Genomic DNA, 15064 nt, shown 5'->3' on the forward strand with positions numbered 1-15064 from the left:
AGCCAGAACCCCTGGGAGGACCTCTAGGAGAAGCGTGGCTGCACCAGGAATGGGGACACAGGCAGATTTCATCTCCCGTGGACTCAGCACAAAGCACAGCCCTTCAAGGAAAGCTTTAGCAAAGGTGATTTGACCTTCTTTTTGATTGCATACTGGGCAGTGCCAATAGCCCAACACAATGAAGCGGTGTTCCCCTCACTCCTGGCTCCAGCCTGGGCTCCCAGTAGGAGAGAGGTGTGAACAGACTGCAGAGACTCCCATGCAGTAGCACAGGCTGGGTCCAAGAGGCCAGGGCAGCACGGCAGGACCAGCCTGCGGGAGGCGAGGCAAAGGGGGATTTAATTACACCTTTGGCAGCTTAAAAGGGAAACAGGAGGCAGCTGCTTCTCAGCGCAGCCCTTGCAAGACTTTTCCTGGGCCTCCACAGACAAGGTGTCCTTCTGTCCATGCTCCAGGGATGCACGAATGCAGCTCAGAGCTGGCTCCCCATGAAATGTGCTGCCACCATGCCTTCCTGCCCTCTGCCAGGCAGCACCACTGCTCCCCAGGCTGCTGGGCATCCCTCACTGCCTGCTCAGGCAACAAGGCCCCAGATCTGGGACCACAGCAATGGGATGTGGGAGACGGGGCACCTCCTGGAGCAAAGTGGACAGCCTAGGTTTGGTGGGCAAGTGGGAGCTTTTAAGGGTGTCTAAGAGAGGCTGAGGAGGGAAGAGGGACCCCTCTGGAATGCTCCCAGGCTGGTGCTCAGGCAGCGGCTGGGGCAGGAATGGGTGGTCTTGGCTGGCACCAGGAGGGGGACTGGGGAGACTGAGAACATGATGGGTGCAGGAGGGCTGAGCCAGGGTGAGGGGACTTGGGCAGAGCAGGGGTGCCAGTGGAGGACATGAGGCACTGAGGTGATGCAGGAGGTACCGGGGTGGTGTCAGGGAGGAGCGGGGCAGGGGACACCAGAGTGATGCGGGTGGCACCAGAGAAATTGCAGGGAGGAGTGGGGCAGGGGTCTGGCATAGAGTACGGGGGTACTGGGACCGGTGCAGGGGCACCAGGCTGATACGGAGGGGGGAACTGGGTCCGGCGCAGGGGGCCGAGATGTGGCAGGGTTAACAGCGGAGGTGGTGCAGGGACACTGGAGGGGGTCGGGGACGGCGTAGGCGGACATCCGGGGGGGGTGCAGTCGAGCCAGGGCGGAAGCGGGGTGCGCGGGATGTGCAGGCCAGTGCCGGGGCCCCCGGCAGTACCGAGAGGGTTGGCTGGAGGGAGGGGCTGGCGGAGCCGGTGGCGTGGGGCGGAGGGGGGCAGGACCGGCGGGGGACGTGCGCGTGACGAGGGCGGGGGCCGGTATCGCGGCAAAGCGGCGGGGAGCGGCAGGATCGCCGCGGAGGGATGCGGCCATGCAGCCGCCGGCGGCCTCCCCTAGCCCTGCCGCCCCGGCGAGCGTTGAGCTGCTGCGGTGGCAGTGGCAGGAGGTGCAGGCGCCCTGCCTGGTGGCCGCCTGGATCCTAGTGGCAAGCCTAGCCAAGATCGGTGAGTGTCCGTATGTCTTGTCCCCCGCGACCGATTCCCCAGCTCCGGTCCCCCGGGGCACGGGGAGCTGCTGCGCCCATCGCGGAGAGGGTACGGTGGGATACGACATCCCTGCATGCGGGGTGAGAGGTGCCACTGCCTCCCGGGACACAGGTCATAGGGACAAATGGGGACCATCATCTGATCAACCGTCCTCGGCCGTGCTGTGATGCCCGGCACGACCCCATGGCTCATCCCCCATCCCCTTTCGTGGGACAAAGTGAAGGCACAGCCCGAGGAGCAACGCAGGGGCCTGGGCCCATTTTCCCTGCTATTGATGGATGGATGGGTGGGCACAGAGGGAGGGCTCATGAGAAGAGCTGAGCAGAGATGCCCCCAAAAGATGTCCTGTGCCCCAGAGGCTGGCATAGCACATGCTATCAGCTGGGCTGGAGACTGCTTGGTAGTCCCCCAGCGCCAGGAAGTGCACCCACTGGTGCAGGTGTTGGGCAAGACGTGTCCCCAGCAGCCTGGAGATGGGCTCGTGCCGGTGATCCCCTGCACATTCACATGACCTCAGATGCTTGTGCCGGACCACACAACCAGGGGGAGGAAAGGAGGAGGAGGAAGGTGCAAGGAGGAGGTGGGTGAGGTGCTGCAGGGCTGTGCCCCCCCTGCATACTGGGTGCTGGGGAGGGGTTGCCCATGTGTGGGTGCTGACCAGGGTCCCCAGAGGGCTGATCACCAACAGTGCCCCTGTGCTGGGCCCAGGGGATGAGGCCGTGACCTTGAGGCAGGTTTGTTTCCTCCTTGGAGGCCACACTGTGGGCACAGACCCTGTGGCAGTGGGCACAGGCACCCTCATAGTTTGGATCTGGCTCAAGAAATGTGGGTTCAGAGTTAGGTGGGGGAGACTCTGAGCAGCCAGGGACCAGCAATAGGTCTCGGTATACAGTATTCAGCCTCTGCTGTGAGTACCGGCTGGTCTCTGCCTATCCCAAGAATCACTGAACCCACTGCCATGGAGCTCGTGCTTCTCTCCTTTCTCGCCTTCTCACAAGGGAGACCTAAGGCATCGCGAGGAAAGAATTAAAGGGCGCCGTAGGCTTAAAAATGTAACCCTCTGTCTTCAGCTCTGCCACCTCCAGCTGCTGAGTGCGTTTCTCCTACCTGCAGAAGATGAGAGAGGCGATTCCTTTCCGTGGCTTTTATTTGACTCTCTCAAGCACCTCCCTGGAGCTGCTCCCTGTGTGGGTTTCCCTTGATGGGCTCCCATCATCATCCTTGCCTTATCTGAGCAGGGATGCTGTGGGGGGGGCAAGCTGGGGCCATTCCTAAGTCCCCAACCATCCCATGCTGTTCCAGGCCTGAGGCGAGCTGATGGCCACTGTCATCTGGAGGCACAACCCTGGTGGTCGGTAGCTCTGGGCTGCCTGGCTCATTGCATCCAGTGGGTCCAATGGATACTGGGAGCCTGAAGCCAGGAGCAACATCCACACCTGGGGGCATGGCTGTGAGCAGTCCCATTCAGTAGATCACATCCACATAGCCTCAGGATCTCATGCTCCCTGGCATGGGACCATGCAGCTGATGTCCCTGGAGGTGGCACACGTAGTCCCCAGAGCACATGGGAGCCCGGAGGAAGTGGAGCCAGGGGTGAAGGATGCTTTGGAGCAGAGGGACGGTGCCGGCTGCAGCACCATGGACACTGGGTGTAGGCTGGTGCAGAGGAGCCATTGGAGTTGTGGTACTGGGCTGCCAGCTCACAGCCCTGTGACTGCAGGGGAGGAAGTGGCCCTGCGCCTGGGTGATGGGGAAATGACACTGTGGTCTCTGTTCTCGGAGGCAGTCACGATGCCAGGGTGCCCCAAGCCAGCAAACACCCTGGGCGGGGAGAAACTGGCTTGGGTGTTGCCTTCCTGCACAGCGAGGCGTCATCTGGCCTTTGCTGCCTTTTACGTCCCCGGTCAGAGCACAGGTCTTCTTGAATGGGTGTGGGGAGAGGGAAGTGATCAGCATTGCCCCAGACATGCTCCCACAGTTCCCCCATAGGCAGGACTTTGCCAGAATCATAGAATCCCAGACTGGTTTGTGTTGGAAGGGACCTTAAAGCTCATCCGTTTCCAACCCCCTGCCATGGACAGGGACACCTTCCACTACACCACATTGCTCCACACCCCGTCCAACCTGGCCTTGAACACCTAATGATGTTCCTTGGTCAGAATTTGGTTACCCTGGAAGTCAAGAGCTGAATTGCTGTTGAATTTAAGTGCAATGGTGGCAACTTTTTCCATCCAGCAGCATCCCCATGGGTCACAACCCTCTCCCTTTGCACCATCACCTCTGTCCTCAGGTGCTCATGTCTTGATTTAGGTGTTCCACCATTCTTCCAGCACCGCAGAAGCAGAGGCAGGTTTTGGACCTGAGTCTTCCCAATGGCAAATTGTGTATTATAAATGCCTGAGAGTGGATTATGGCTCTGAAGTTAATTCACATGTGGCTAAGTTACTGTTGCTGTGGGAACCTTTAATACTGAAATCCTTGACTAGTGTGTGTAAAATTAGAGCTCATTCTATTCGTCCCCACTGGCTGCTTCCCACAGCACAAAGGAGCTTGTGTGCTGTTATTCACCTGGGAGGATGGCAGCATTCCCCCTCAGCCAGGGGCTTTGTGAACAAGCAAGGTCTTTCCCATTGATGCTGCTCCTTTCTTTGCCCAAGTTTTTGGCTTGAGGGAAGGAATGATGGATGACAGCAGGGAGCCATGTTCCCACAGCATCTCTGTGAGCTCTTCCAAATCTCTGCAGCCAGGTAGGGCATATCTCTGCAGCACGGAGAGTGCAGATGGGTTGTCGGAGCAGGGATCTTGGCAATGCTCCCAAGCGTGCAGAAAGAGGCCGAACGCCTTGTTCCTTTCTGGGAAACTTTGGAGCTGTGTTCCAGTGGGTGGAAGTGATTTCACAGCATGCTACAGGCACCATGTACCCACCAGCGCTGCCTTTGCCTGGCTTATGTGGGGTGAACAGAGCTTTACCACAGCTTCTGTGGTCATTTAGCAGGAATTCCGCTGGGCTGGAGCTCAGCCAGCCCTTCCCCAGGCTGTGGGTGGGCTGGGAAGGCTGTAGTGTCCGTATTGCTTCTGCCTGCATGGCTGGATCAAGCGGAGGCAGCTGGGGGCAAATGGGATGCCCTAGTCTCTGCAGCCAAGCCACAGAGCCGTGATGGAGGATTGGCCATGGGTGCTCTGCAGCTCTTTCCCCTTCAGGTGGTTACCCTTCTGCTCATGGCTGAGGCAGTGCTCCTGGTGTGTTATGGCAGGGAAGCAGTGCTGGAGCTCACCAGGATGGCACGGACATGGCTCACCATGCCAAGGAGCAGTGCCGGTCACTGAGAAGGTCTCAGCAGGAGGAAAGGCAGCCCTTAGCCTGCACATTTGGTGGAGGCCTCAAAGATGTTGTCTCTAGATAAGAACCAGATCTCTGAGGTTGAATTATCTCCTGCAATTCAGTGCTCAAAAAAGAACTGAAAAAAAAAATCAACTAAGCAATGAAAAAGCAAACCAACTAAGGGGTGTTAAGAAAGAAGAAAGGAAGAACAGGAGCCGATGGCCTCAGTTTCCAGGGTGTCTGCATCTCAGGGACTCTGGGAGCTGCCCCAGAAAGGATAGAGCAGGGCTGGGACAGGTTCAAAGGGAAAAGTCAAAGGCATAGAATCCTGATGATGAAGTGCTGCCTCCAGGTCTACGGCACTGGAGACAGGACCCTGGCCTAAGCAGAACTTAAGGTGTGTCCGTGGGGGTTCCTAAAGAGGAAAGAAGCCAAGTGACCTAGGGTTGGTGTGTGACCACAGCACAGCTTTCCTTCTGGCAGGATGACTTGGCATAAGCAATGGGCATCTCTAATTCAGATAAGGGCTTTAGGGACTGGGTTTTGGGTTGGCAGCAGGGCTGGGCTTGCAGCCAATTGACGGCTCAGAGGCTGCCGTGTTGTCCCTTGTACCTGCTGGCTGCTCAAGGGCAGAGGTGGCTCTGGAACCCAATGCGCAGGAGGAGGTTTCTTCATTCGATGACCAAGTCAAGCTAGAGAGGTGGGCTGGATGAATGGCAGAACTCAACAATGAGGGGAGCAAAACTGCTGTGATCCTCAAGAGCCTTGCCCCAAGCACTGCCCTTTGAGGGGTACCCAAAATACAGCACCCTACTCTAGGTAGGAGAAATCCTCAGGGATGGGGGCTTGCCCACTAGAAAGCTGGAATGATTTGTGATTACACGGGATGCCCTGGCCTTGGGGACAAGGCTGCCTGGAGGAACGAGTGTCCTGTGCTGTCTGGTGTGACGTCTTACTGGCTTGCACCTGAGCTGCAGGCTCACTGCCACATTGCTGATGGATGAATACCAGAACATAGCCTGCAGGCTTTAAAAATATATTTTGATCTGTGGCAGCTTAAGATTTGGTCCAAACCTCTCAGGGAATAAGCTGATCTCTAGATCTGCAGCTCCCATGTGCCTGGTTTTTGCATGCAGGTAGTTTAGCTGGTGCTGAGGGCATGGAGACTGCCTAGTGCTGCAGTGTTTTGCATGCTGCTCCCCCTGCTTGCTCAGACGGCTGCAAACAAGGTCACCTCATCACCAGGGCTGAGCATCCTCATCTCTGAGTGGGGTAACGTGCCCCGATGAACCAGGATGTCTCAGACAGCAGCCAGCATTGCTTGTGACACTGTGAATGTGCTTGCTGGCTACTTTGATCCATTAAGGGCAGATACCAGAGGCCAAGCAAAGCAAAATGCCTGGCTGCTTGGCTTGATAGGCAGTGGCTGAGGAGGAAAGGAAGATCCCAAAATGTTAGGGATGTGAAATCATGATCTGGGAGCTAGCTGGAAGGTCTGTGGACACGTGGCCACAAAGCTCCCTTAAGTGCTCCCTTGTCCTCCCTGGTGCCCGTCATGTGTCAACCAAGCCTTCTGCGGAGCTTGTGGATCTGAGATGCTCTGTCTGTTTGGCTGATGCTCTCATTCCTCCTTTCCTTCTAGTTTTCCATCTGTCAAGGAAAGTGACATCCATTGTGCCGGAGAGCTGCCTCCTCATCCTGCTGGGGCTGGGCCTGGGGGGCATCGTGTTGGCTGTGGCGAAGAAAGCGGAGTACCAGCTGGAGCCCAACATGTTCTTCCTCTTCCTTCTGCCCCCCATCGTGCTCGATTCAGGCTACTTCATGCCCAGCCGGCTGTTCTTCGACAACATTGGTGCCATCCTCACCTACGCGGTGGTGGGCACCCTCTGGAACTCCTTCACCACCGGCACTGCACTCTGGGGGCTGCACCGGGCTGGGCTTATGGGTGCGTGCACAGGGCTGTTCAGCTTAGACCACATCCCCAACCCAACCAGCCATCCCTATCACCCAACTCAAAAGGTGGGTTGGGGGTGCAAAGCACCCCCAGGTTCAGAGTCCACTGCCTGGCCCTGCCATGGACTCCCAGGAATTATAGCAGGAGCAGGGTCCTGACATCCCAGGAACTGTGCTCTGGCAAGACTGTCAAGCATGCAGGACAAACGGGTCTGGCTTGGCACTGGGTGACTCATGTCTTTGCTATTTTTGTCCCAGACCTTGACTAGCTCTGCTGGCTCACTGCTGTGTTCCCTGTCCTTGGCTGGAGCTACTGGCCTTCGGGGGCCTGGGCTGTGGTTTGAGCTCTCCTGAGTCCCCAGGAACCACTTGATGCCTGGACCTGAGGTGGGGCTGCTAAGCCTACTTTGGTCCATACCTACTGGAGGGGCAGCAATGCACCTGGGTGCAAGGGGGACATCCAAGCCCTGCTGCCCTCATGTTGCAGCAAGAATGTGCTTTGCCTGGGAGACCCCAGACGTCTGGGAGCACTCGTAGGCTCAGCCCACCGCGTCCCAAGGCGGGATGCTGCAGCCAAATGAACAGGAGCAGATGAGGGATTGGCTTGTTTCAGGCTGATGAGAGGGACTCTGGAGCAGATGGTCTGCCTGAACTTGGTCCTTCTGTCCTAGCAGATCCAGGTGTTGAAGCTGGATTGATGGATTTCCTGCTCTTCGGCAGCCTCATCTCAGCTGTGGACCCTGTGGCAGTGCTGGCTGTCTTTGAAGAGGTCCATGTAAATGAAACCCTCTTCATCATCGTGTTTGGCGAGTCTCTCCTGAATGATGCTGTCACTGTGGTGAGTTGGAGCTTGGGGGACCATAATGTGGAGTCAGGTTTGGGCCAGAGTGCTGGAGCCCGCCAGGATAGGCAGAGGATGCAGGTGACATCCCTAAGCAGGGGGCAGCCCAATGCTCTCTTGGCCTTTCTTCTCTCCTGGCCCTGTGGGACTTTGCCTTGCCTGTTGAGATGAGCTGTGTTTTCTGGCAGATTTGGGGTGGGTGATGCCTCTTCTGCAGGGTCCATCCTGCCCATGAGTGCTGGGTGCTGTCCCTCTCAAGGCAGGATAATACCCTGCCTTCCCCAAGGCATTTGCCTTGCCTGCAGGTCCTGTACAAGGTCTTCAACTCTTTTGTGGAGCTGGGCCCAGAGCATGTCCGTGCCACAGACTACGTGAAGGGGGTAGGTGAGTATGTGCCCCACCAGCCCTTCTATCTTCTCCAGCATGGTAGTGCTGTAGGAAAGCACAGGTGCTGTCCTACTCTGTGGCAGTAAGCACTACAGCTCTGCCATCTCCATCCCAGTGGTCACATAATCAGAATAATAGAATCATAATCATAGAATCAACCAGGTTGGAAAAAACCTTCAAGATCATCAAGTCCAACCATTCCCCAGCACTGCCAGGACCACCACTGAAGCATATCACTAAGGGCATTGTCTCCACATCCTGGCTGTCATCATGGGACACTTTGGTGGGGAGCCGGGTGGGAGCACAAGGGGCAGCCCAGCATGGGTTGGTCATGGGGGCACAGGAGCTGGGCTCGATTGCTTATAGTGCAGATGAGTCTTCTCCCCCCACCAGCTTCCTTCTTCCTGGTGAGCCTGGGGGGCACGGCTGTGGGGCTGCTCTTTGCCTTCCTTCTGGCCCTGATCACACGGTTCACCAAGCACGTGCGCATCATCGAGCCACTCTTCGTTTTCCTCCTGGCCTATGTTGCATACCTTGTTGCTGAGATGGTCTCACTCTCCTCCATCCTGGCGTGAGTTCTGGGGCATCCCATGGAGTGGGGGGTCCAGGAAATCAGGGGTGCAGTGCTAAGCAGCAAGAGGTGGTGAGCAGGCCTACCCCTCATGCCACTGCAAGGTTGTGCCAACTCCTTCTGCCCCTCTGCAGAGTCACCTTCTGTGGAATCTGCTGCAAGAAGTATGTAGAAGCCAACATCTCCCAGAAGTCCCGCACCACAGTCAAGTACACCATGAAGACGCTGGCCAGCAGCTCAGAGACCATCATCTTCATGTTTCTGGGCATCTCGGCAGTGGACACCTCCAAATGGGCATGGGACACAGCACTGGTGCTGGGCACCCTGTTCTTTATCCTGCTCTTCAGAGCTGTGGGTAAGTCTGCCCCTTGGTGCCTCTGGCCAGTAGCACTCAGCTCTTTTCATATCAAAAAGTGGCATCCCCCAAGAAATGCTCGGGTATGAGGCCAGCCATGGTTCCTGACTGGGGTTTGCCCCATCTCCAGGCGCATCCCAACATCCCTGCCAGCATCCCAGGCTCTCCTTCTCCTTCTTCCCTAGGTGTTGTCCTGCAGACCTGTGTGCTCAACCGCTTCCGCCTCATTCCTCTGGACAGGATAGACCAAGTGGTCATGTCATATGGTGGCCTCCGTGGGGCTGTGGCCTTTGCCCTCGTCATCCTGCTGGACAGGACAAAGGTGAAAGCCAAGGACTATTTTGTGGCAACAACCATTGTGGTGGTGTTCTTCACTGTCATTGTGCAGGTGAGGATGGGCACTGTGCCGTTCTCCAGTGCTGCCTTCTTGCCTCAGAGGTGGCCTGGGGGGCCAGGCGGATGCGTGGGGACATGTGCTTGGGGCAAGTACTTCTTTTAAAGTGACCTTTGGTTATTGGTGCCTCTTGGCACTTCGTCCATCACCAGACTGGTGTGGAGGGCCATGGTGGTGACTGTTGCAATGGTGGGGCCATGGTCCACATTGTTTCCCCATTGGCTTCTTGCTCTGGGGTTGGCTCCAACAGCAGCAACAGTGTGTTGAGAATGTTCTCTTTACAATGCTGCTGATGGCCCTGGCTCTGCAGTCCCTGCACCCTGGGAAGGGGAGACAAAGGGTGGATGGATATGATCCTAGAGGAAGGGGGACTTGATGAGGTACTGCATGGTTGCTGCCCTGGACATGAGAGCATTGCCCAGGTCCAGGCACAGAGGGTCGGGTTGGTAGGGGTATGCGCTGCTGGCATAGCTGCTGTTCCCAGTCACTTCACAGATTCATAAAATCAACTGGGTTGGAAAAGACCTTTAAGATCATCAAGTCCAACCTTTACCCCAGGACTGCCAAGTCCACCATTAATCCATGTCCCTTAGTGACATGGTTTAGGGACTTCTTGTTACTTCTGCTTCCCTTGCCCCAGCCACTCACCCTCTTGCCCTCCCAGTCTTTCCCTTGCCTTTTCCTGAATTCCAGGGCCTCACCATCAAACCCCTGGTGACGTGGCTGAAGGTGAAGCGCAGTGACCACCACAAGCCCACGCTGAACGAGGAGCTGCATGAGCATGTAGGTGCTGGTACTGAAGGCTGCCTGGCTCCCTGTGCTGCCTCAGCACCCCTGGGGCACCTGCAGCCTTGTCACTGCTCTCACCCTCTTCTCCTCGCTCAAGGCCTTTGATCACATCATGGCAGCAGTGGAGGATATTGTGGGGCACCATGGCTACCATTACTGGAGGGACAAGTGAGTGTCTTAGCCAGGATCCTCTGCTGGCCATCAGGTGGAAGGGGGACATAATGCCAGTCATGGGGACATTGCAGGGTCCACCCCGGAGGACAGCCCTGATGTAGGCAGGGCAGTAGGACCAAGAGGGCTGTATGTTCATCCATCAATCCATCTGGAAAGGGACCATCGGCCTCCTATTATGCAGCAGACTGAAGTACCTAAAGCATCGTAGAGAGAGGTCAGGCAGGTGGAGCTGGGGATGCTGCAGGAGCTGGCATTGCTTGCCTGTGCTGGAGCTACTGGGAGGGCATGAGGCGTCCATGGTGGTGGCAATCATAGAATGGTTTGGGTTGGAAGAGACTTTAAAGGTCATTCAGTTCCTGCCATGGGCAGGGACACCGTCTACTAGACCAGCTTGCTCCAAGTCCTGTCCAGCCTGGCCTTGAACACTGCCAGGGATGGGGCATGGGGCATGGGCTATGGCCCAGTGACTCTCCATGGGTGGAGAGCTGGGTGCTGAGGAGGGACTTGCCCTGTTAAGGCCTGGGTAGTGTTTATCTGCAGCACAGCAACAGGAACAGGATGAGAAAAGCCTGTTTCCTGGAAGGGAAGTGCTCCAGCTGGGCAGCTGCTGGCCACAGTTCCACTCCCACAGACCCACTTGTCTCTGACTTCCCGTTGGGAAGAGATGAAAGGTCAGCATGTCCCCTGTGCTCCTGCTCTCCCTGGCAGTGTGTCCCTGGGCAGAGCCAGGTCCTGTGTGCCCAGCCTGCTTTCACCATGCTTTGGACACTCAACCTTACATGGGCAGGGGTCCCTGGCTGTGGTACCCCTGAGCGCTAAACACCCATGTCTTCATCTTATGGCAGGTGGGAACAGTTTGACAAGAAGTACCTGAGCCAGCTCCTGATGCGGAAATCTGCCTACAGGCTGCGGGATGAGATCTGGGATGTTTACTACAAGCTGAACATCCGTGATGCTATCAGCTTCGTTGACCAGGTATCAAGCTGAACATGCATGTTGCTATCAGCTTCCCCACCAGGGGCATATGGTGGGGACCAGGTGGTGGGATGGCCCCAGCAGGAGCTGGTGGCCTGGGGTGGTGGCTCCACCATATATGGCTACACATGTACCCGCAGGCCAGGCAGTGGGGACCCCCAGACCAGTGAGGTCCTTGCTGCCCTGCTGCCAGCCTTGCCCTTCCATCTTCCAGGGTGGACATGCGTTCTCTGCTGCCAAGCTGGCGCTGCCCTCAATGCCCAGCCGCACATCCATTTCAGAGTCATCAGTCACAAACCTCCTGTGAGTACAAGCATCCCCCCAAGCCCCAGGGCAGATCTCGCTGGACTCCTGCATCTTCCCTTTTCCCTGGGGATGTGTTGTGCCATGGCTGGCAGAGGGCTGACAGGATGGGGGCATATAGCCCAGTCCCACCAACTCCATCTTCATCTCCACCTCCACCTCCATTTCCATCTCCATCTCCACCCAGGAGGGAGAGTGGGAGTGGCGCGTGCCTGGACATGCAGGTGATTGACACTGTGCGGAGCCGGCGGGACAAGGAGGATGCTGCAATGCACCACGTGCTGCGAGGAAGCCTGTACAAGCCACGCCGGCGGGTGAGTGCTCCCTCGCCATAGTGTGCAGCTGACCCTGAGTGTAGCAGTACCCACAAAAGGAGCAGGGATGGAGGATGCTCTGTGGGGCCAGCTGCTCACCCTATGTCTCTTTGCCTCTCCCTCGGCCAGTACAAGGCCAGCTACAGCCGTCACTTCATCTCTCCAGATAAACAAGAGCGCCAAGACAAAGAAATCTTCCGTCAGAATATGAGGAGGCGGCTGGAGACCTTCAAGTCCACAAAGCACAACATCTGCTTCTCCAAGAGTAAGGCCAGGCTGAAGGAAAAGGGCAGGAAAAAGGCAAGCACTCCCCAGCCTCCTGCTCCTTTCCTAGCTCTGAGATTTGGTCTCCCCCAGGATGCAGTCAGTGGGGTGTAGGTGAGGTGCTGAAGGGCATCAGTAGCTGCAGAGACAGTGGGGAAAGCTGCTAATCTCACCTTAGTCCTGCATATCATAGAATCACAGCCTTGTTTGAGTTGCAAGGGAGCTTAAAGCTCATCCAGTTCCAATCCCCTGCCATGGGCAGGGACACCTTCCACTACATCACCAAGCCCCGTCCAACCTGACCTTGAACACTGCCAGGGATGGAGCAGCCAATCTCCGCTCTGTCAGGTTAAAGCCATTCCCCCTTGTCCTATCCCTACAGACCCTTGTCCAAAACCCCTCTCCAGGTTTCTTGTAGCCCCTTTAGACACTGGAGCTGCTCTAAGGTCTCCCCAGAGCCTACTCTTCTCCAGGCTGAAAAAGCCCAGCCCTCTCAGCCTGTCATATGCTCTGTGTGAGCACGTGAGTGTTACATGTCCATGTGTCCTCACCATCCCAACACTGCTGTGGTGTGGCTTTTCCCTGGGCAAAGCAGTCCTAAGCCCTGAGCAAGCCCCATGTTTGTTTTCCAAGATCACTCAGCATAAAGTAGCCTGAACATCGCTGCAGATCCAGGCCTTGTGGCTTAAATTGAGCCTTAGGTATCTTCTCTCATTTGGAGGTTTTTGAAGCCATTGAAACTGAGTTGTTTGTTGTAGGGCTATGAAAATGCAATGCCTAAGGGCTAGGAATCTGGCTGGGGTGGGAGGCTGGGTCCCTGGGGTTACCCTATCTTGCAGGGCCGTCTGGTCTGGGGTTAGGGGTTTGCTCCGGGCAGGTCCCAGATGGTCCCTCTTCCTTCACAGAAGAACATCTCTGTGACCAGAGAGGCTCCCAATGACAAGATGCACAGAAATGACCCCTGGCAGGATGCTGGTGAGGCGGGTGGCAGGCAAGGTTTGCAAGTCCTGCATGCGGACCTGATGGGGTGAGGTGAGGTGGGATGGATGGGATGGGATGGGAGCAGACCTCTGTGCCTGCCTACTGCCAGCATGGTGGCACAACAGCACAAGTGGTTGTACTAGCACCAAGTCCTTCTCCCATGGGTGCAGTCCTCCCCCACAGGGTGCCCCATCCTCTAAAGCAACTCCCTCCATCTGGTTGCAGCTCCTGTCCTGGTGATGATCAGCTCCGAGGAGGAGGAGAGTGATAGCTCAGAGACTGAGAGAGAGGATGACGAAGGGATTGTGTTCATTGCTCGAGCCACTGATGAGGTCCTGCAGGGAAAGACAGCTTCTGGTAGGCACTGGTGCTCCCATGCCAGGGCAGCTGCCGTTAAGGTAACTTGTCCTTCCTGGGCCACTAAATTGCTTTGGCCTGGGCAAACCCAAAGTGAGCAGAGCATGAATGGGAGAATCCCTGTTTTCTGTGGCTCTGGAGGCATGGCAGAGCCTCCCTGGTGGCTCCTGCATGTGTGGGCCAGCTGACCATTTGGTAGTGGTTGTTTCTGCAATGTTTGCAGAGCCCAAGGACGAACCAAGAGCTGTGCAAAATCTCACTGTCACTCCTTCTGCAGCCCTAGACAGCCTGGATGTTTGCCCCAGCCCCTGCATCATCCCTCCCTCGCCCACCTTGGCAGAGAAGGAGCTGCCATGGAAAGGAGATCAGGCTGGTCTGGCTGTTTACATCTCCTCGGAGACCACCAAAATCGTGCCAGTGGATATGCAGAAGGCGTGGAACCAAAGCATCTCCTCCCTGGAGAGCATTGCTTCCCCGCCAGGCATTGAGAGTGGACCTCAGCACAGGAGGTTCGCCTGCCCTGTTCTGGAGGAGCAACCCCAGCCTGTGAGCCAAGTTGTGCCAGAGCAGAGCTCCTGCTTCCAGTTTCCCAGCCATGTCTCTAAGAATGGGCGGTCACAGAGTGACAGCAACCCCAGTGGTGCAGAGCAGCAGGAAATGCAGCTTTTTATGGCCACGGAGAAGCAGGGCAGGGTGCTGCCAACCGCAGAGCACAGGGGGCTGATGCTTAACTGAGCGAGCCACCTCTGAGGGCACACTGTGGATGGCAAAAGGGATGAGGGCTGTGGTCATTCTGCTGTTTTGAGTTGTAAAGCTTGTGTGTCTCCATAAACTCCAGGAGTGGCAGAAGAACCCACTGCTCCTCCCAGAGTGGCACTCCAGGGTGGGCTTTGCCTATGCACTTACTGATACAAACTGGTCAATAATTGGGATTTCTGCTGCAACAGCAGGTACCAGCCTCCATTCACTCAGACCCCAAACGTCATTCTTCCTCTCAGGATATGTATCTCTGCAGCTGGGAGGGCAGAGATGTTCCTCCCAGGGCTAGGATCCCAAGGGGACTCCATCCTGTAGTGGCTGTGCTGCCCTGGGGTGTGTGGGTGCTGGTTAATGGGTTGTGGCTGCTCACGGGTGTAGGAGCATGGTGGATCTGATCTCCAACCTGCTGTGAGTAGACCTCTGGGGAGAGCACTGGGAGGTGTGCTGGTGGATGGGAGCCCATTCACACCCAGTGATGGGCTATTGACTTTAAGGTGGCTACAGTGCTGGTTCCTCACAGCATGCATGGATGCACCCAGAAGGTCAGAGATGGGCTTCTTGCCATGGCAGCTCTGCATTCCTGGGTTATGGAGGTACCACAGAGGCAAGGCCTTCTCAGGACTGGGAGCAGCTCTTTTGGGCTCTGGCTGCATGAGGAGCTCGGCTAGTTAACCTGTATGCTAGGGCTCCTCTAGCAGCCAACCTGCCTGTGCCAGCCTCATGCCTGTGGCCTGGGTGTGTTCTCAAAAATGCCGT

At 56.7% G+C, this 15064-nt stretch overlaps 1 protein-coding gene across 1 annotated transcript; it reads left to right on the top strand.

The window, feature by feature from the left end:
- Nucleotides 1-1372: 1372 nt before the first annotated feature.
- On the top strand, nucleotides 1373-14284 carry SLC9A5 (solute carrier family 9 member A5; the record flags this gene model as incomplete). The annotated part of the gene is made up of 16 exons (XM_080637187.1): nucleotides 1373-1527; nucleotides 6534-6836; nucleotides 7519-7682; nucleotides 7991-8069; nucleotides 8466-8643; nucleotides 8778-8998; nucleotides 9184-9386; nucleotides 10086-10175; nucleotides 10279-10349; nucleotides 11201-11330; nucleotides 11545-11633; nucleotides 11821-11947; nucleotides 12077-12247; nucleotides 13117-13186; nucleotides 13418-13549; nucleotides 13833-14284. The coding sequence occupies exons 1-16, from the start codon at nucleotides 1395-1397 to the stop codon at nucleotides 14282-14284; spliced, it is 2613 nt and encodes an 870-aa protein (XP_080493313.1). The 5' UTR covers nucleotides 1373-1394.
- Between the last annotated feature and the right edge of the window lie 780 nt (nucleotides 14285-15064).

This window comes from Psittacula echo (genome assembly GCF_963264785.1).
Source record: "Psittacula echo genome assembly, chromosome: Z".
In the NCBI taxonomy this organism is placed as follows: Eukaryota; Metazoa; Chordata; class Aves; order Psittaciformes; family Psittacidae; genus Psittacula; species Psittacula echo.